The following is a 19229-nucleotide window of genomic DNA, read 5'->3' as shown; positions in this document are numbered from 1 at the left end:
TTTTTCCCAAAAGACTGCTAAGAAATTTTGGGAGATGATGGATACGTTTATCATCTTGCATGGTCATTTCATGGGTGTATGCAGATGTTAAATGTATTAAATTGTACAGTTATGTACAGTTACATGTGTCAGTTGTACCTCACAAAAGCAGGAGTTTTTTAAGCTCCTGAATTGATAGCTATTTCTTTTGATATAGGAGCACAGTGAAGAAGTTATGAAGACGCTAAGGGCATTGTGAACCAAGAAGGTCTGAGAACTTAGAACCTAGTCAATATCTTTCTGTAACGTTTTTAAATCAATTTTAAGTTTCCATATGGCAAAATTAACTTTCTAGTGGAGAGTTCTCTGAGATCTGACAAATACGTATCGTCGTGTACCCATTCAGGATAGAGAACAGTTTTATTGCCCTCCAGAAAAGCACTGCGCACTGCTCCTTTGAAATCAGACCTTCCCCTTATCCGTTGCCTCTGGCGGCCACTCATCTATCCCCCAGCTCTGTCGATTGGCCTCTTCCAGAATGTCATATAAATGGACTCGGACAGTATGTTGCCTTTTGAGTCTAGTTCCTTTAACTTCGCATAACACATCTGATGTTATGTTTGAGCACACGGGCATGGGATTGCTGGGTCATATCGTTAAGTATTTGTTTAACCTTCTAAGAAACTGCCAAGCTGTTTTCCAAGGTAAATGTGCCATTTTTTGTACTCCCACCAGTCACATGTAATAGTTCCAGTTGCTCCACCTCCTTGTCAGCATTTCGTATCTCCAGTCTTTTTATCTTATTTTGACTTTAAGCTGCAATTCCCTGGTGCTGAGCATTTTTTCCTGTGTTTGTTTGCATATCTTCCTTGGAAAAGTGTGTGTTCGTATCATTGGCCCATCTTTTTCATTGGGTTGTTTTCTTATTATTGAGTTTGAGACTTCTTTACATATTCTGGATACAAATGCTTTGCCAGATACGTGATTTGTAAATCCTTTCTTTCAGTTTGTGGCTCGTCTTTTTATGTTAACAGCGTCTCTTACAGAGTTTTTCATTTTCGATAAAGTCTAATTTATGATTTGTCTCTTTTACAGATAGTGCTTTTGGTGTCATGTATAAGAAGTCTTTGCCCCACCCAAACTCAAAAAATTTTCTCCTAAACATTCCTACTTTCACATTTAAATCTATGATCCGTTTTCTGTGAGGTTCATTTTTTGGCCTATGTATGTCCAAGTATTTGCTGAAGAGAATCACCATTCTCCACTGAATTCCTTTCCTCCTTTTCGATATGGTCGTCAGAAATTGGCTGTATTTGTGAGTCTGTTTCTGGACCCTGTATTCTCATACACTGATCTAGGGATCTGCTCACCTATACCATACTGTCTTCATGATTGTGAAAAGCGATAGTGTTAGTCCTTCAGTTGTGTCTGAATCTTTGTGTCCCCACGGATTATAACCTGCCAGACTCCTCTGTCCATGGAATGCTCCAGGCAAGAATACTGGAGTGGGTAGCCACTCCCTTCTGCGGGGGATCTTCCGGACCCAGGGATTGAACCCAGATCTCCTGCACTGCAGATTCTTTACTACCTGAGCCACCAGGGAAGTCCATCAACTATGTTAAATGTTGGGATCAGGTCACGTGAATACTCCAACCTTTTTATTCTTTTTCAAAATGTTTGGCTTTTCTAGTTATTTTATCTCTCCAAATTAATTTTAGAATCAGCTTGTCTTTATTTACAAAATATCTTTCAAGGGTTTTAATTAGAGCTGTATTGAATACGTACATTTGGAGAGAATTTATATCTTAACAATATTGAACCTTTCAGTCCATGAACATAGAATATCTCCCCATTTTGGTCATCTTTGTAATTTTACTCATGTAGATTCCCCTGTATTATTTTAAACTCATAAATATAAGTATTTCATTTTTTGGTGCTGTTGTAATTGGAGTTTTTTTTATTTTCTATTTCTCTTTCTTGCAGTTGCATCAAGTGCTTCATGTTATTCAGTGCATAAGTATTAGTATTATTTGTTAATTAAATTGTCCTTTATAACTGTAAAATGATTCTTTCATCACTAGTAATATTATTTTCTCCAAAACCTACTTTGTATGTTAGCATATCCCCTCCAGCTCTCTCTTGACTAGGCTTACCATGGTAAATCTTTTTCTTTCCTTTTACTTTTGACCAATTTGTATCTTTATATTTAAAGTGGACTTATCCTAGACAGTATATGGTTGAGTCTTATACTTTATTCAGTCAAGCAGTCTCTGCCTTTTGATTGGGGTAGTCAGACCATTAACTTTCATTATGAGTATTGATATTGTTGGGTTTAAATCTACCATTTTGTGATATTTTTTCCCTATTTATTCTATCTGGGTTTTGTTCCCTTTTCCTCTTTTTCTGCTTTCTTTTTGACCAATTGAATATTTTTTGTGATTACATTTTATCTCTTTTGTTGACTTTTAAACTATGACTGTTTTTCTTTTTGTAAAAAAATTTTTTTTGCACTTTATTTTTGGCTGTGCTGGGTCTTCGTTGCTTTGGGAGAGCTTTCTCTAGCTGCAGCAAGTAGGGGCTACTTGCATGGGCTTCTCATTGTGGGGGCTTCTCTTATGGAGGTCATGCTCTAGGCATGGGCTTCAACAGTTGCAACATTCAGGCCCCAGCATTCAGGATGTGGTGGTTGCGGCTCATGGGCTCTAGAGCATGGACGAGTAGTTGTGGTTCATGCACTTAGTTGCTCCACAGCACGTGGAATCTTTCCAGACCAGGGGTCAAACCCATGTCCTCTGCATCGGCAGGCAGATTCTCATCCACTGCACCACCAGGGAAGTCCTAAACTATGACTACTGTTTGACCTCATGTATTTAGCTTTTCTAGAATGCATCTTTAACTTGTCACAGTTAGCCTTTAAGTGACTATGCACCGTGTCATGTAAATGTGTTTACAGCAGCAGACTTCCATTTCTTCTCCCATCTTTCTGCTCTTGTTGCCATACATCTTCTCCGTATGTTATAAACCCCACAGTATATTATTTTTAGGAAACAGTTCCGTTTTTAAAGAGATTTAAATAATTGTTAAACCCTCTTATACTTACCCAGATAGTTACCATTTTCAGTATTCTTCATTCTGATATCCATCTGATACCAGTTTTCTTCTGCTTGAAGGACTTTCTTAAATCTCTCTTGTAGTAGACGTCTGTTGTTGTTTAGTGGCTAAGTTGTATCTCTTTGCAACCCCAGAGGGACTATAGCCCACCAGGCTCCTCTGTGCATGGGCTTTCCCAGGCAAGAATACTGGAGTGGGTTGCCTTTTCCTTCTCCAGGGGATCTTCCCGACCCAGGGATCAAACCCACGTCTCCTGCTTGGCAGGTGGATTCTTTACCTCTGAGATCTGTGCTTTGCTATGGGTAGTCGTCAGTTGTGTCTGATTCTTTGCAACTCCGTGGACGGTAGCCCGCCAGGGTCCTCTGTTCATCAGGATTCTCCAGACAAGAGTACTGGAGTGGGTTGCCATGCCCTCCTCCAGGGGATCTTCCCAGCCCAGGAATCAAACCAGAGCCTTCTGCTTTGCAGGTGGATTCTTTGCCAGCTGACCCATCAGGGAAGCCCACCACTGAGGTCTACCAGCAATCAATTCTTCTAGCGTTTGTTTGCCTGAAAAAGTCATTCTTTGGCCTTTGATTTTGAAGGATATGCAGGCATACCTCATTTTATTGTGCTTCATTTTATTACAGTTTGTATCTACTGTGTTTTGACAAATTGAGATTTGTGGCGGTCCCATGACAGGCAATTCTGTCGGCACCGTTTTTCCAACGATTTTGCTCACTGTGTCTCTGTGTCACATTTTGGTAATTCTCAAAATACTTCAAACCCTCCAACAGCAAAAAGATTATGACTCTCTGAAGGCTCAGATAATGGTTAGCATTTTTAGACATAAGGCTATTGTACACTTAATATACTATAATACGGTTTCAGTATAACTTTTATAGGCACTGGGAAACCAACAACTTTGTGTAACTGGCTTTATTTTGACATTGACTTTATTGCAGTGCTCTGGAGCTGAACCCACAATACCTCTGGTGGGTGTAGAGCCGCCAGAGTTTAAGCCTTTAAAAGTTTTGCCCCACTCTCTTCTTGCTTGCATTGTCTGTCATGAGAAGTCTGCTGCCTTTCCTGTCTCTGTTCCTTTGAACCTCGTGTGTCTTTTTATCCTCTGGCTGCTTTTTAGGATCTTTTTCTTTTATTCTTTTTAATCAGGCACCTTGATTACAATGTGCCTTGGTGTAGTTTTCTTCTTTTTCTTGTTTTTGGAGTTCATTTATAATTTTTATCAAATTTGGGAAAGTATTTGGCCCTTGTCTCTGCAAACATTTTTTTCTGTGCCCCTGCACCATAATCCTATACAGACTCCAATAACGTGTGTCTTAGGCCTCTGAGAGTTGTCCCAGAGCTCACAGGTGCTCTTTTTCTCTTTAGAGAGAATGTATTTTTTTCCATGTGTTTCATTTGGTGATTCCCTTTGTTGTCTTCAAGTTCAGTAATTTTCTGCAGTGTCTCAGCTTTTTTGTTAATTCCCATCCAGTAAATTTTTCATCTTGCATTGTCGTCTTCATTTCATATAGTTTATGTCTTTTCTATATCTTCATGTCTTCACCTAACTTTATAAACATAGAATATGTTGTTTTAGCCTTATCTGTTGATTCTACCATTGCATCAGTCCCAGGTAAGTTCAATTGATTGGTTTTCCTTCTTGTTATAGATTATATTTTTCATGCTGCTTTATGTGTCTGGTAATTAATTTTTTATTGGATGCCTGACCATGTGGATTTCGTCTTGATGAATAGCGCATACTTACTTATTTCTCCTAATGTTCTGGAGCTTTGCTTTGGATGCAGTTAAGTTACTTGCAGTTTGATCCTTTTGATTCTTGCCTTTAAGAGGTGTCAGGAAGGACTAATGAGCTGACTCATTGGAAAAGACCCTGATGCTGGGAAAGACTGAAGGCAAAAGGAGAAGGGGGCACCAGAGCATGAGATGGGTGGATGGCATCACCAACTCAGTGGGCAGGAATTTGAGCAAACTCTGAGAGATGATGAAGGACAGGGCAGCCTGGAGTGCTGCAGTCCACGGGCTCGCAAAGAGCCGGACACAGCTGAGCGACTGAACAACAACAAGGAAGGACTGTGGTCATAGTCACTCTGTGGCTGATTATCCCCTCTGCTGAGATAAGGCCCCTCTGGTTACGAGCCCAGTACTCTGAGTTAATGAACTCTTCCAGTCTGGTTGGTGGGAACAGGCGCTGCTGTTGGCCCTGGGTGAGAGCTGGGCCCCTGGTCTTTTCAGGTGTTCTTTCTGCAGGCTCCAATAGTTCTGGCACAGATGTGCTGGTCAGTCCTCTGCTGAAGAGTTTAAGGAGACCTCTGCAGTCTCTGGAGCTGTCTCTGTGCAGCTCTGTCCTCTCTGGGACTCCGGGGCCCTGCAGATTCTAATGCCTGTGTCTGCTGAGCGTCACCTGGGTTCTTTCTGCCTGTGCTGCACCCTGGGAATTCTGTTGAAGGAGAAAGCTGGGCGTTTTTTTCCATCTCTCAGGAATCTCTATCTTTCACTGCCTGAAATCCATGCCTTGCAAACCATTATTCCATATGTTTTAGCTTAGTTTTTTTGGTTGTTTCAGGAAGTATGGCAAATCCCATTTCTGTTACTCTGACTTGTCAGGAAGTGTAAGTCTCTGCTTCATTTATAATAGATAGTCAGTATGTAACTCCATCCACACAGGTGGTCCAGCAGTGATTCTAAAAAATGAACTAATTAAAGGTTATGTGCATAATTTATAATTGTGTGACTGTGTACATCTAGTCAGTGGAGATGGCACGTAGCAAGAAGGTGGTTGGTTATGCATACATGACCAGGAGATAAGTACTTTAGCTCTGAAGCTTCCCTTTTCAGTTCATTTCTCTCATGTTGAATGCAGAATACATAGTTTTGCCATTCCAAAGCATTCCTAAACTTTCTCAGAATTTCTTGCGAAAAAAGATCAGTATATGTAAAGTATAAGGATGTTAATGGTAAAATTTATTTGGTAGCTATATGGTTCTTCACTATGAAATTTAGCTGTTTATCGTTGAGGCTTTTCATAGCAAGATATTGGGGAATACATCGTTCAGAAGCTATGTAAAAGTCACCTAGGTCCAGAGTAAACAGCTTAGGAGAAGCTTCCAGTTGCAGTGTTATCTTTAAATAGCACCAACTGAACTATAAGTATTGCAGATTAGTGGTTATCTTTTGTAAGTAAATGTTCTGTTCTGAAATTTAAAAAATTAAAACTAAAGAATAAATTTATATGCATAACTATAAATAACATATTTTCATTTGAAGAAGATGCTATTATACCCTTAATAGTGAAATAGTCATAAAATGTATGTTGTTTGAAAACATGAGAGTAAATTTCCTTTATTTAAGTATTCTACAAAGATTTGTACATATTTGTTTCCATAGCTTTAACTTTGACTAGGAACATATTTGATCGTATAAGAATAGCCGGCTGTTCACAGTAAGAGCTCAGCTTGCGGTTCCTTCATTCGGGTGGCTCTTTGGACGTAAAGCTGCATCCTTTGAAAGCAGCTCTCGCTTAGAGGAAGTGGTGATGTCGATTCCTGGAGCAGGGGACCCAACTTCACTTCCCTCCCCTCCCATGTTAATAGAGTGTTCATTCTGTGTCACGTGAAGCGATGGGCCCTGAAAAACAGCACCAGAGGAAAGACATTAGACCAGGAATTACCCAACCATCCAGTTATATTTGAGACACAGACTGTGAAGAGAGGGGAAGGATGATGCAAGAGCTTGAACTCAGGGGCCCGATTTGGGCATGGGGTCAGGAGAGGTTCCCCTGGTGAAATGACACTGCAGTGGAGAGCTAAGGTTTAATTGGGAAGTTTTCACAGTTTGCAGGTAATTACTTGGTGTTGCAGTTAGTAAGGTGACTGGTCAGTGCTTTTCCCAAAGGACCCAGTTGCTCTCAGCAAGTTTTTTAGGCCCTACCAGGTGCCAGGGCGCTGCGGTAGGTGCTGGAGGGTCAAAGTCAAGCAGACGTTCCCCAGGACGACCACTGAATTCTGCTGTGAAACCAGACTGATCTCATTTTACAAGTGAGGCAGGGGACGGTTTTTCTCTTTAAGATTGCTACTAGGATTTTTATTATCCACCTAAAAAGTCAATTCGAGTTACTAAGATTGCTTTCAAAGTATGAGTTGCTTTGTGGAAAAGTTACATCTTTGTGATACAATGTCATCTCACACTGGAGAAGGGAAGGGCCCTTGTTCATTCCGGTATTCTTCAGTGCCTTTCCTAGGGTTTTCATGCTCTGAGGCCTTGTAACTGGCTTGTGAGTTCCCAGGCCTTTGGTAATTTTTGTGGCCACATACCCTGGGGTCCACCTGTTAATCATGTTTCCTCATTATCTGTTGGTGGTGAAGAGGCTATTGCCGTGAGGTGTGTATTTTTGGTTTTCGTATGGGTGGCCCAGCTGTGAGGGTCTGGCCAATGCCTCTGCCATTGCCCAGTTATATAATTTGCAGTCAAATAACAGCTTTCTGTTTAAAATATAACGTGGAAGGCCTCCATTCCTCCCTACCCCCAATATGTATCTCTTCGCAACATGACCCTCAGAGCCTGACCTTCCTATTACAGGAGGAAGGGCTGTAATTTGGCCTCTGGTGGACTCACCTCTATAAATCCTACTGACATGAATAAAACAGAATCAGTAGCGATAGAGAACCCTTGTGGTTTTAAACAGAGAACTGAATAAGCAGCCCCTCTTTCCTTGTCTCTGAAATTAGATTATCAGCGTTCCTTTTTGGAGTGTATCCCTTCCTATCTTAAACCTTTATATTGTCTACTGTACCGCAGGTGGCTCACAGCATGAATATTTTATTACTTCACCCACTGGCGGTGAATATGACAGGTACAGAAAGCCTGCATGTTACTGCTAAATGGTGAGACTTTTCCATAAACTCGCTTCTTGAGCCATTTTGGTTTGTTTACTCAGTAAATTTAGCAACTGGGAGAAGAGCACCTTTAGAAAGTAGAAGTGTCGGGAGAGCTGTCAAAGCAGGTGCTTCCTGCTGCACGGTCAGTCCATGCCGTGTGTGGGGGCTCTGCACGCCTACACGCGTCACGACGTCTGTTCTCACATGCCCCGTGCAAAGCAGGGGTTTACTGTCTTTCCGCAGGCAAGAAAACCAAGGCTTGAGTAGGCTGTTGAGTCTCGGGTCCTGCTCTTGAGTGAGAAGAGGGCCCAGCAAGGCCGCCCCCTGAGGCCACGCTGCCCCTTTCTGTCCAAGACCCAATTCGAGCTATGTGTGCCCGGATTGCAGTGCACGCGGAGAGGCTGTGGGGAGGTCTGCGTGGTCCGCATGAAGGCTTCTAGACCTACAGCAGAAACGGGTTCCCTCTGATCTCCATGGTGTGATGCTGGCAATGATCGCCTTCTGTAGTGCTGAGGCTAACCTCCATGCCTCTAGACAGCACCTGGATGACAGACCACAGCGCTCAACTCATTTGACACCTGAAGCTGTTGGGCTAAGAAATGTTGGTGGGTTGGAAACCCGAGGATAGCTCAAGGTGGCCTGTTTTTTTTTTTGCTTTCTGCTCTTTTATCTGTGTTTTAGTTTTTAATGTCTTTAGCTTTTTCTAGAGCATTAATGAAATGTGGTAGGAAAGGAGGGTAGAAATGAGTGTGAGGTTTTTGTTGTTGTGGTATGAAACAAATAGTTTTCTATCCATTGGAGCTGGCCAGTAATAAAACTTCCTGGACCAAAGACGGTCACCCTCACAGGACACTGAAAAGGGGACTTTGTGTTCAAAGCAACTTGGTCTGTGGCCCCTTGCAGGCCCCCAGGACGGATCAGTTAGAGTCCTTCTAGAGAAGCAGAACAGTAAGACAGAGCAGAGAAAGACAAAGAGGAGCGGATGGGTGGGTGGATTTCTGAGGCTCTGTCTTAGGACATGATGAGGCCCACCCACATTCTCAAGGGTAATCTTTCCTTAAAGTCAGCTGATCTAGGGGTGACCGCAGTGCCTAAATGCCATCACAGTGACAGTCAGATCACTGTTTGATTGAATAGTGGGTACTCTAAGCTGTCACCCGGGTATGCTTTATTTTTTTCAGCCATTGCCTTAACCACAGTCTGTCACATCTCCCTTTCCTGCTCCTCTGGTTACAGCTATCGCACCTAGCTTTAACACTCAACCCCTGGCTCAGAATCTCACCATCCCCGCCTATCCCCTGAGCGGGGCCTGAGCCTGCCGTCCTGAGGCCTGGCCGCTGCCCAGGTCACCACCCATCCTGGGGGTGTCTGTGCTCTGGGGAATGTTGGGCTTCCCCGGAGACCCCCTCTCAGGGGCGACCCTCTGCCCATGTGTCCCAGCCTCCAGCCCCTATCCAGGCGAGCTGACCACTCCTCTCTCCCCTTTGACCTCTGTGGCCCGTGCACTCCCCTCTAGATGCCCGGCACCCCAACATCACGGGCCGCCAGCAAGTCTCCCAGAGAGGAGGGCGGAGTGTGTTCACAGCCCCAATCTCTGGGAGCCCCCCAGCCCGTGGCTCTCAGGGAGAGGACTGGGAAGCCCGACCCGGGAATGCCGCACCCCACGACAGCCCCCGGCTCTGCTCTGACCTGTCCTCTCGCACCCAGAAGCCCAGGCGGAGGGGCGGCGGGCGGTGGCCACCGGCTGGTTCTGCTGCCCCCGCCCCACCCCGCAGGCCCGGAGGCGCCGGGCTACGCTTCTCAGTGGGTGGGCGCCTCGCGTCCCCTCGCTCTGTCCCGGGGACCTGGGGGCCAGCGGCCAGGACTTGCCCCTTCGACCTGGCCACGACTGTCCCAGCGTCTGCTCTGCGGTCACCTGTTGTTTGGGAGGCCTCTGCTGGGTCCTGTGCGCACAGCCCGTCCACAGGCTCCGGAGCACCGCCCCTTTTTACTTTTATCTTAGGAAAGGGAGAGTGAAAGTCGCTCCATCATGTCCGACTCTTCACCACCCCGGGCACTACACAGGCATGTCCTTGCGATTCTTGGAATTCTCCAGGCCAGGATACTGGGCTGGGTTGCCTTTCCCACCAGATCCAGGGGATCTTCCCAGCCCAGAGATCAAACCCAGGTCCCCCACATTGCAGCAGACTCTTTTTTTTTTTTAATTATTATTTTTATTTGGCTGAGCTGGGTCTTAGTTGCAGGATGTGTGATCTAGTTCCCTGGCCAGGGATCGAACCGGGGCCCCCTGCATTGGGAGCACAGAGACTTAGACCCCAGACCACCAGAGAAATCCCTGCAGGCAGATTCTTTACCAGCTGAGCCACAAGAAGAGCATTACTCATATTTTTAGTAAACTTTTTTAGTTGTTTCTGGCCTTTGGTTCCTTGTTTGAGCCATTCGTTGTTCCTCCTGATCCTGGACCACCTGTGTGAGCTCCTCCCACCTGACTTTTGGTGTTGGAGCTTCTGGAGCCCGTGATATGGGGAGTGAGTGTGTTTCCTCATGGAAAACAGTGTTACAGAAAGACAGGACGAACCAAAACCGGTGCCACGGAGTTGTCGCTTGGTCCCGGCAAGGCTGTTCTCTGAGGAGCCAGGCTTGCTCTGAGTTCTCTGCAGAGACCCTCACTGTTGTTGTGGGGTGGGATTCTGCCTTGTAAGTTGGGGGGGGTTGATTCTGTGCATCTGGGCTGCAGGGATAGAGGGCTTCTTTTGATCCCTAGAGTCGAGCTCTGTTATCTGGCGTAGGTTGGCTCAAAGATTTGGTGAGGTCACATTTAAACAGATAACTACGAGGGGACTTCCCTTGTGGGTCGATGGCTAGGAATACACCTTGCAATGCCAGGCACGTCAGTTCAGTCCCTGGTTGGGGAACTGTGGTCCCACGTGCCCTGGAGCACCTGAAGGGCAAATACCACAACCATTGAGCCTGTGCCCCGAAACTAGAGAGTCCGTGCACCCCAAGAGAAGATCCCGAGCGCCACCACCAAGACCCAACGCAGCCAAACAAAACAGAATTTCTTTAGAAATAAACTGACTATAAAAGAAAAATAGGCTATGAATTGGTGATAGAGAAGAGCTAAACTTTTATTTATGTCAGGAATCTGTCAGAATATGTTGTGCCTTATCCTTATTAACCATGAGGGCCCCTGTGTGCCCAAGAAGTCTAGATTTTGTATAGAAAACATCTGTTGTAAAGCCCACTGATGTTTGTGAAGTTGAGGTTAATCAGAGCCTGGGCTGGGGGAGCGTGGTGACGGACAGTTCAGGTGGGGAGCAGGGCAGAGGGCAGAGGGTCACGCAGGGGATCGCCCGGACCCCAGAGGACTCTTCCGTCTGTGCGGCCCTAGCCCTGGACACGCGGGCCGGGCTGTCCTGCGATGTGACGCCTCCTCTGCCCTTTCTCTGGAAAGGCTCCTCTGGCCGCCCACCCGGAGACCACCGTGTCGCTGCTGTGGCCTCTCTTGTCCCTGGACGTCCCCGCGGAGGGCTCCAGAAGGTGCGCATGGCATCCGGGGCAACACGGCCTCTGCCACATCCTCCCCGTTTGCAGCTTTGATCTCCACGGTTTGCTTTGTGATCTCAGCTTTCCTCACTGGCGCTCAGAACGCTCTCCGTGTTCCGAAAGAGGTGTCGTCCCTGCCGGGCGGCGTCTACCAGTACTGGTTGTCCGGAAGTCAGGGAGGCACCTCGGTCTCGTCCTCGGGTCCAGCTGCGGCGTTGACCCAGGCTCTGGAGACCCACGCCACTTCTGCACATTGAAGCTAAGACGAGCCAGGTCGCCACGGGAGGCAGCTGCCATTAGAATGCCTTAAGATTGTTGTAGACATTCTCTGGACATCGTTTTACTATCCTGTTTGTAATTATAAAATATGTGGATTTTAGTTTGCAGTTAACATGTTTCGAACGTTACCACCTTCCTCCAACCCCACGGGAGCAGAATTTGACCCAGAGGAAGACGAGCCAACGTTAGAAGCGGCCTGGCCTCACCTGCAGGTACGGGGTCGCGGGTGCCTCAAGCCGAGGGGCGGGCGCGGCGTTTCCTCCAGGACCAGAGCCCGTGCCCAGCTGGTCCCGGGGCGGGGGAGCCTCCGAGCTTCGGGGCCATGGCCCTGCAGACCTGCACACCCGAGGAAGTGTTGTGGCAGAAGAGAGAGCAGGAACAGGTTTTGTTTGTCTGGGCACGTTACACAAATGACAAAGCTACAGGACTGTCCGTATATTCTCAGTGGAAGTGACTGTTGAGCTGAGGTCGTGGGTCTTATGCAGACATGTCTCAGTCTTGGTCCTCGGACTTACTGTTGGCCTGCGGTGCCTCCCAGGGCCCACCTGCTTGACGGATGCTTTTTTTTCTGACACATTTGTGAAGAAGGAGGTGTGGATTGGGCAGGGCGCCTGCCCCACGAGCTAGATCGGGAGGTCTGGGTCGGCTGAAGGAGGGCAGTCGGGGAGCTGGACACCCTGGGAAGGAGCTCGGTGGGGAGCCGACAGGAAGGGCCAGAGGCAGACAGAGCCCCCCCCCCCCGCCCAGTGCTGTGTGGCCGTGACGGCCGGCGGCCCATTCACCCAGCGGTCCCACTCCCTGCGCACCCCGCCTTCCGCCAGGACCCTGGGGTGACAGGACCTGCAGATCCCACCTGGAGGCTGGTCCCAGCCTGGCTTCTGGCTTCTGTGGGCTCCAAGCGGGGGCGACAGCAGGCATGGGAGTCACTGTGTAGATGCCGAAGAAGGCTATAGTCCGTGGTTCTTATAAGTAAAGTGATTACCATCCTCACTATAACTAAGCCATGTGCTTTGATATGGATTCTTTAGATACATGCCTGTGGTTTTTTTTTTAAGGTTAGTATTTGCAGACAGAGATTCAACTCATGGTATATTTTGAAATCTCCGTTTAATGAAATACCATGTTATTTGACTCACTGTGTTTTTTTTTTCCTCCTAGCTTGTTTATGAGTTTTTCTTAAGATTTTTAGAGTCTGCAGATTTCCAACCTAATATAGCGAAGAAATATATTGATCAGAAGTTTGTATTGCAGGTAAGGCCCAGATTAGCTGAAGCTACAAATTGCGTCATCTACCCAGAGAGAATTACCGTGTCACTGAGTGTCTTTTTTTCCTTGAAGCTTTTAGAGCTCTTTGACAGTGAAGATCCTCGCGAGAGAGATTTTCTCAAAACTACCCTTCACAGAATCTATGGAAAATTCTTAGGCTTAAGAGCTTACATCAGAAAACAGATAAATAATATATTTTATAGGTAAGTCCGTACACGGCTGTCTTTCCCTCTTGCATGCCGATGGTCCCGTCACACTTAACCTCGCTGTTTCCTTCAGAGGCTGAAGAGCAGGAGTGGCTGTTCGTGAGCAGCTGGGGGCCCGTCTACACTTCTTGTCTCGGCGCTGGGCAGGGCCCCTTCGCTCTCTGCCTGCTCCCCTACCCCCCCACCCCACCGCTCGCACCCCAGCCTGGTCCAGCTCTCGTCAGCAGGCTGGCCACCCCAAAGCCTGGTTCCCTCTGGACCCACCCAGAGCCGCACCAGCTCGCGCTTCCCCGTGGATCTCGGTAGAAGGCGGAGGGTGGGGGCTGAAGTGGGGGCTCTTTGGAGGCATCCCTGCTGGAAGCAGTGGGTGAGGCAGCGCAGCGACCAGGGCCTCCCCAGGCCTGCAGGTCCACGGGGGCCGGCTCGGCCCTGGTTTGGTGGAAGAGGGCCCCACCCCAGGGCTCAGAGAGGAGTGTCCCCCAAGTGTTCAGCTTGACCCCTTCTCCCCTCACACACCCGCCCACCGCCACCTCTGTGAACCTGAGGGTGCCTAACGCCCCTAGACCCGCCGACTCCCATGCCAGCACGCTCCTCGGGTGAGCAGGTGTGGGTCCTGGGCGAGCCCCGGGCGCCCCGCACGTCGTCCCCCAGCCCTCACCCTCCCGGGCTCTGGAAACATGCCCGCACCGGGAAGGCTCTGGCGTGGCGGGTGGTCTATTCTCCTGGGAGGGCAGGCGTCGGGCCAGCCGCCGGTCTCAGCCCCAGCGCCAGCTTCCCGCATGGCTCCTGGGGGTGCCCGATAAATGTCAGTGGACGAAACCCTTAGCGTAGTTCCTTCTCTGCCCTTGGGGGCAGTAAGGGGCGGCCTAGCCCCAAGTCCCCGGCTCCGGGATGCCTCGGGTAGTGATGAATCCCGGTGCAGATGGGCGACTGGTCAGAAGGCCGGCGGGTTCTGTGGGAGGGGGCAACCAGCGCAGAGCACCCCAGTCAGCCTGGCCGGGGCCTTTTTACTGGCCATGACCGAGCAGGGAAAGCGGAGGGGCTGAGACGGTGGCGGGACACAGGGTCCCGCAGCCAAGACCGGCAGCCCTCTCTGGGAATCCCGCCCCGGGGCCGGCCTGCACCCACCGTCCCTCGCCCCGTCCGCCCGCCTCCGGTCGGCGGGTTCTGGCACCACCCCCCTCCCTTACCTGCACACTCGACATGCGTTTTGGAATCAGAGCTGTCCAGTTCACAGATGGCTTCCCTGCAGACTCCCTCCAAGCTCCACACGGCCCGTTTACTTGGCAGAGCCCAGGCTGGACCCGTGACTTAGGGGGGTGACGTCATGTTTCCTAAATGCCGTGTTCCTGTTTTGTCTTCGTTGGTGTCGTGTTTCCTTTTTAACAAGATCGTTCCTTGGCAGATGTACTTCTATATCAAAAGGTAGCGTCCCCTGTTTAATCACCAGCAAGCAGGTAGGGTTTCGGTTCCCGTCTTTCGGACTAAAGCTGAGGAGGCTCTGCCCAAAGGATTCTCCCCTGGGCAGCTGGGTTCTGTCCTGTGCAGAACCAGCGGTCGGTGCTGCGTGCCTGGAGGAGAGGCCGCCTCGTGCCTGGGGAGCCATGGCCGAGAACTGGACCAGGCTGTGGTCCAGGCGATTCTCACCGGCTCTCCCTGCCCGCTCAGTGCTGGGCGTGTGGCCTGCTCCTCTAGCCTTCAGTGATACCGTCTGTAAGAACCGCCCCTGCTGGGTGCGGTCAGACAGGAGCCGGTTCTGTGGGCTCGAGACCAGCCCGGTCCCCACCTCCAGCACCGCCTGCTCCTCACTTCATGTGAGAAAGGTGGAGAGGACGCCCGGGCGCTGCCCTCCGCTCGCCGCGTCCCACATGCTGCTTCCGCAGCTTGTAAGGCAGTCTCTGAGACGTATTCGGTCACCTCCCCGAGACCGTTGGTGTGGAGTCAGACACGCCCGGCTGAGGGATGACGGCTCCAGGAGGGAGCTTGTGCCCGTCTTGGTCACGGTGGAGCCCGAAGGTCAGGGGGCAGGTAGAGCCTGGCCTCAGCCCCTGGCTGCCAACGCGGCCCCGCAGCTGGGGCTTGGATCCGCCATCTGCTGGCCCTCACGTCCCGTGACCCACCCAGGCCCCGGGAACTCGGGACAGAGGCCGCCGTGGCTGCCGGCGCCCCGCAGGGCCTGGCCTGGGCCCGGGGCAAGCTGGCCTCTTCCCTTGGTATGGGTCAGAGCGACTCGGGGAGGTGAACACAGCCCAGCTTCGAGGAGGAGCAGCTTCCGCCTCCGTGTGAGGTGCAGAGCGCCTCACCCCTTCACGAGAGGGGGTCCGTTTGTGGGAGGCCCTGTCCTTGACGGGCAGGTTTCAGCCCGCGTGGGGAGAGCCCTGGCTCCTTTGTGCGGAAGGAGGAAGGAACTCCGCAGCTCTGCTCTGCGTGGACCCTTAGGGCTGCCTCCCGTTTTGCACCCGCTTTCTTGCTCCCCTCTGGAAAAGAAGGCAGGGGGCTGTATTTGCTTTCTCTTTCCTGTGAAATGAAGTGAAGTCACTTAGTCATGTCTGACTCTTTGAGACCCCATCGACTGTAGCCCGCCAGGCTCCTCTGTCCATGGGATTCTCCAGGCAGGAATACTGGAGTGGGTTGCCACTTCCTCCTCCAGAGGATCTTCCCGACCCAGGGATCGAACCCGGGTCTCCCGCACTGCAGGGAGACTTTTTACCGTCTGAGCCACCAGGGAAACCTTCTCTTTCCTGTACCTGCTCCAAATCTATCAAGTAGTCTGAATTAAGAGTTTATCGATAAGAATATAGTAAAGTTGATTTAGGAAAACAAAATGCTTCTGGCTCCAGGCCACCCTTGTTTAAATGTCAGCGCTGGTGGAGCTGGGTCACAGGTGGCGCCCAGGGGCCTGGCCACCTCCAAGTGTCAGGAGCCAGAGCCGAGCTCTCAGGCTTCAGGACCCCGGGCCCCGCTGCTGCCTGCCCAGCCAGCCCGGTGGACACAGAGGAATAGGAACGGAAGTGGGCCGGTCGTGCTAGACGAAAATGTAACTTTGTACATCTGAGCCGTTTTTAAGTATTTCCAGTAAAACAGGTGAAGCAAAGGGAGCCTTGAGTTCCATGAGCTGAAGCGCCTCCCCATGTAGACGTCCGAGGAGGCCAGGGCTCCCTCGGGGCCGGCTTTCCAGCTCAGGGCGGGGCCTTCGTGTCTGAGGTTGGCACGGCCCCGCGCGCCGTGCAGACTTGCTCTCACTAGCCCGGCTGCCGTGATCCCTCACGGGCACACCCCTGCCTCGGCTCCGCGCTGCAGCCCCGCCACTATGCCCTGTGGCTCAGCGGTTCTCACCCGGGTCCCCGTGGACTCCGCTCCGACCTGTCCAGGCTGGTGTCCAGGCCTCCACGGGACTGCCTCACCTGCCCATCACCCACCTCTGTCCCAGCCAAAGAGGTTCCCTCCCCACCCCACGCCCCCATTTTTAAAAGATCGGCTCCAAAATCTAGAGACGTTAGACACGCTCCTCGGGAGCATGTCACACTTCATGTCTGACCTGCTCTTTACCTCAAGGTCACTATTCCATTTGTTTCAAACAAGGACAATGAAAATTTTTAATCATCATGAGCTTATTTTTGTCCCAGAGCTGGCTCTAAACTGGTAGTTTTTGTCTGCTAGGCAGGAACGTTTTTCAAACACCAGACCCTTCTGGCTTCAGGCAGACTTCGCTGCATGTTCTGGGTTAGGCTGACTCCCGGTGAGCCTGGTTGTGGGGCGGCAGTGGGTTGTTTCTGGGGGACCCTTGGAGAGAGAAGATGCTGTCCTGTTTCCCGTCCCTGGCCCCTCTCCCTGGCCCCAGGAGACTCAGCAGTCATGTCTCAGATGCCAGGCTCAGCCCTAGCAGCAGGGACGTGGTTACAATAAGTCCTAGTTTGCTGCCTCAGGCTGACACAGGCGCTGGGAGCCCCGGAGACCATGCATGGGGCCCAAGGGAGCGGCTGCTCAGACAGAGGTTTTGGAAGGTGGCACTTGAAGCAATGTAGGAAAAGTGTGGGGTGTCAGGGAGGAAGTAGGAGAGACAGCCCCAGTGATAAGGAAATAACTTGTACGCTTTGCAGAGACCATGCTAAATATCGGAGGCTTTACAATTGAGTCAGGTGTCAACTTAGCTTGAGATGTGGCAAAAAAATAAAAGCAAACAGCAAGCTATTTGTTGTCAAATCCGGGTGGTTGAGAGGCAGCGCTCACTGTAAACATCCTTCCCGATGTAGGTTTGAAACTTTCAAAATAAAACATTGAGGAGAAATGGGAGCAAGCCCCCGCTCCCTGCCCTCTTGAGTATTGCACATCTAGCCTTGAGGAGTCTCTGGTAACAATTAGCGCTGCCCTCAGAGCAGTTTTCACAAATAGCAGTGCTTCTTGTTGCCTGGCTATGTGGTTTTCTTCCTAAAAGCCTTGTTTTCTTCTTCAGAGCATTTTCGTCTTTTCCAGCTGTGATTTCAGTGTTCTAATTCTGAATGACATCTTGCTCTTTCCAGATTTATTTATGAAACAGAGCATCACAATGGCATAGCAGAATTACTGGAAATATTGGGAAGGTAAGTTGTCTCTGTTATTGGCAGCGAACAGCCTTAGGTGGGATTCATGCCAGAATGACCCAGTTCACTGCGTTCAACCGCCCCTCCCCAGAGCAGGGCAATGCAGGCCGTCCTCTGCTGCTGCTGCTAGGTCACGTCAGTCGTGTCCGACTCTGTGCGACCCCATAGACGGCAGCCCACCAGGCTCCCCTGTCCCTGGGATTCTCCAGGCAAGAACACTGGAGTGGGTTGCCATTTCCTTCTCCAGTGCATGAGAGGGAAAAGTGAAAGTGAAGTCGCTCAGTCGTGTCCGACTCTTAGCGATCCCATGGACTGTAGCCCACCAGGCTCCTCCGTCCGTGGGACTTCGAGGCAAGAGCACTGGCGTGGGTCACCATTGCCTTCTCCGAAGCCGTCCTCTAGAGGAACTTAAATCAGCCTCCCCATGGCAAGGGCCCATGAGCCCTTGAATCAGGACTGAATGACAGGCCTCTCCCATTCGTATGGTTCCATGTCTATACCTCGGTAGCATATCTATGGGAACCCAGTCTCAATTATTTCCTCAAGAGCAGTGCTAAAAATAGCTACATTAAGAAGGTTTACATCTGACACTTAGAAGAAGAATAGGTCATTTATTATATATTTGGAGTATTGACTAAATGCTTGTATTTCAAATTGCTTTGATTTTATAAATTTTTCATGTGTATTCTTATAAACTAACATTTCAAAAATGTCATCATCTTAATCCAAGTAGAGTTCTTGCTTCCTGTCATTTTTTTTTTAATTGATGACCAATAGGTTTTCTCTCAGGCCTCCTAACTCACTGATTCTCAAACAGCATTCCTCGGGGTTCCATGGCTGAATAAGCCCAAAAGTGCTTTTTCCCCAACACCTCACTTGGGGATTCAGTCCACGTTAGAAGCTAAAGGTCCTGAGGAGTCCTGCAGGGAAGAAACCATCCTCCTGTTCAATCTAGTAACTCCCAAAGCTGTTGGAGCACCGCAACAGGGTTATCTGGCGGACTGAAGTCCAGTAATTCTGAAAACAACTTTCCTCGCGTTTCAGATAAAGTGTAAAACAAACAGCATCCCTCGTGGCGAACTCCTCTCTGACACACTCCCGGGTTCTCTCTCCCAGCGGAGTGTAGCGAGCGTGGGAGTGGGCACCCTTGTCGTCTGGCCTCACTTGACGCTCGCGCCTCCCGCTTCCTTCCCTGTAAAGTGGGAAGGTAATCTTATTCATGTCTGAGGCTGTTGCGAGGCTGCGGGGAGTCGAGTGACGCGTCCAGACAGCCCCCATGCCACACACGAGATCCTCTCCTGTCCCCTCGTTTGAAGGAGCAAATCATTCCCAATGGTCACTTCCTACTAACCCCACCTGAGTGCCCCAGAGCACCAGGCTCC

At 49.7% G+C, this 19229-nt stretch overlaps 1 protein-coding gene across 15 annotated transcripts in view; it reads left to right on the top strand.

The window, feature by feature from the left end:
* The window catches only part of PPP2R5C (protein phosphatase 2 regulatory subunit B'gamma), a 135605-nt gene that overhangs the window by 88925 nt on the left and 27451 nt on the right, over nt 1–19229 (top strand). For 14 of the 15 annotated variants that reach the window (XM_070477820.1, XM_070477816.1, XM_020913510.2 and 11 more), the window contains 4 exons: nt 11897–12007; nt 12954–13046; nt 13134–13264; nt 17788–17847. In XM_070477820.1, the coding sequence (XP_070333921.1) occupies nt 11897–12007; nt 12954–13046; nt 13134–13264; nt 17788–17847 (395 nt within the window). Of the gene's footprint in view, nt 1–11644; nt 11790–11896; nt 12008–12953; nt 13047–13133; nt 13265–17787; nt 17848–19229 lie in introns of those variants that run through there. The other variant, XM_070477822.1, reaches the window with a different exon arrangement.

This window comes from Odocoileus virginianus, chromosome 16, assembly GCF_023699985.2.
Source record: "Odocoileus virginianus isolate 20LAN1187 ecotype Illinois chromosome 16, Ovbor_1.2, whole genome shotgun sequence".
Taxonomy (NCBI): Eukaryota; Metazoa; Chordata; class Mammalia; order Artiodactyla; family Cervidae; genus Odocoileus; species Odocoileus virginianus.
Note: the sequence above shows the minus strand (reverse complement) of the source record. Positions and strands in the feature narration are given on the sequence as shown.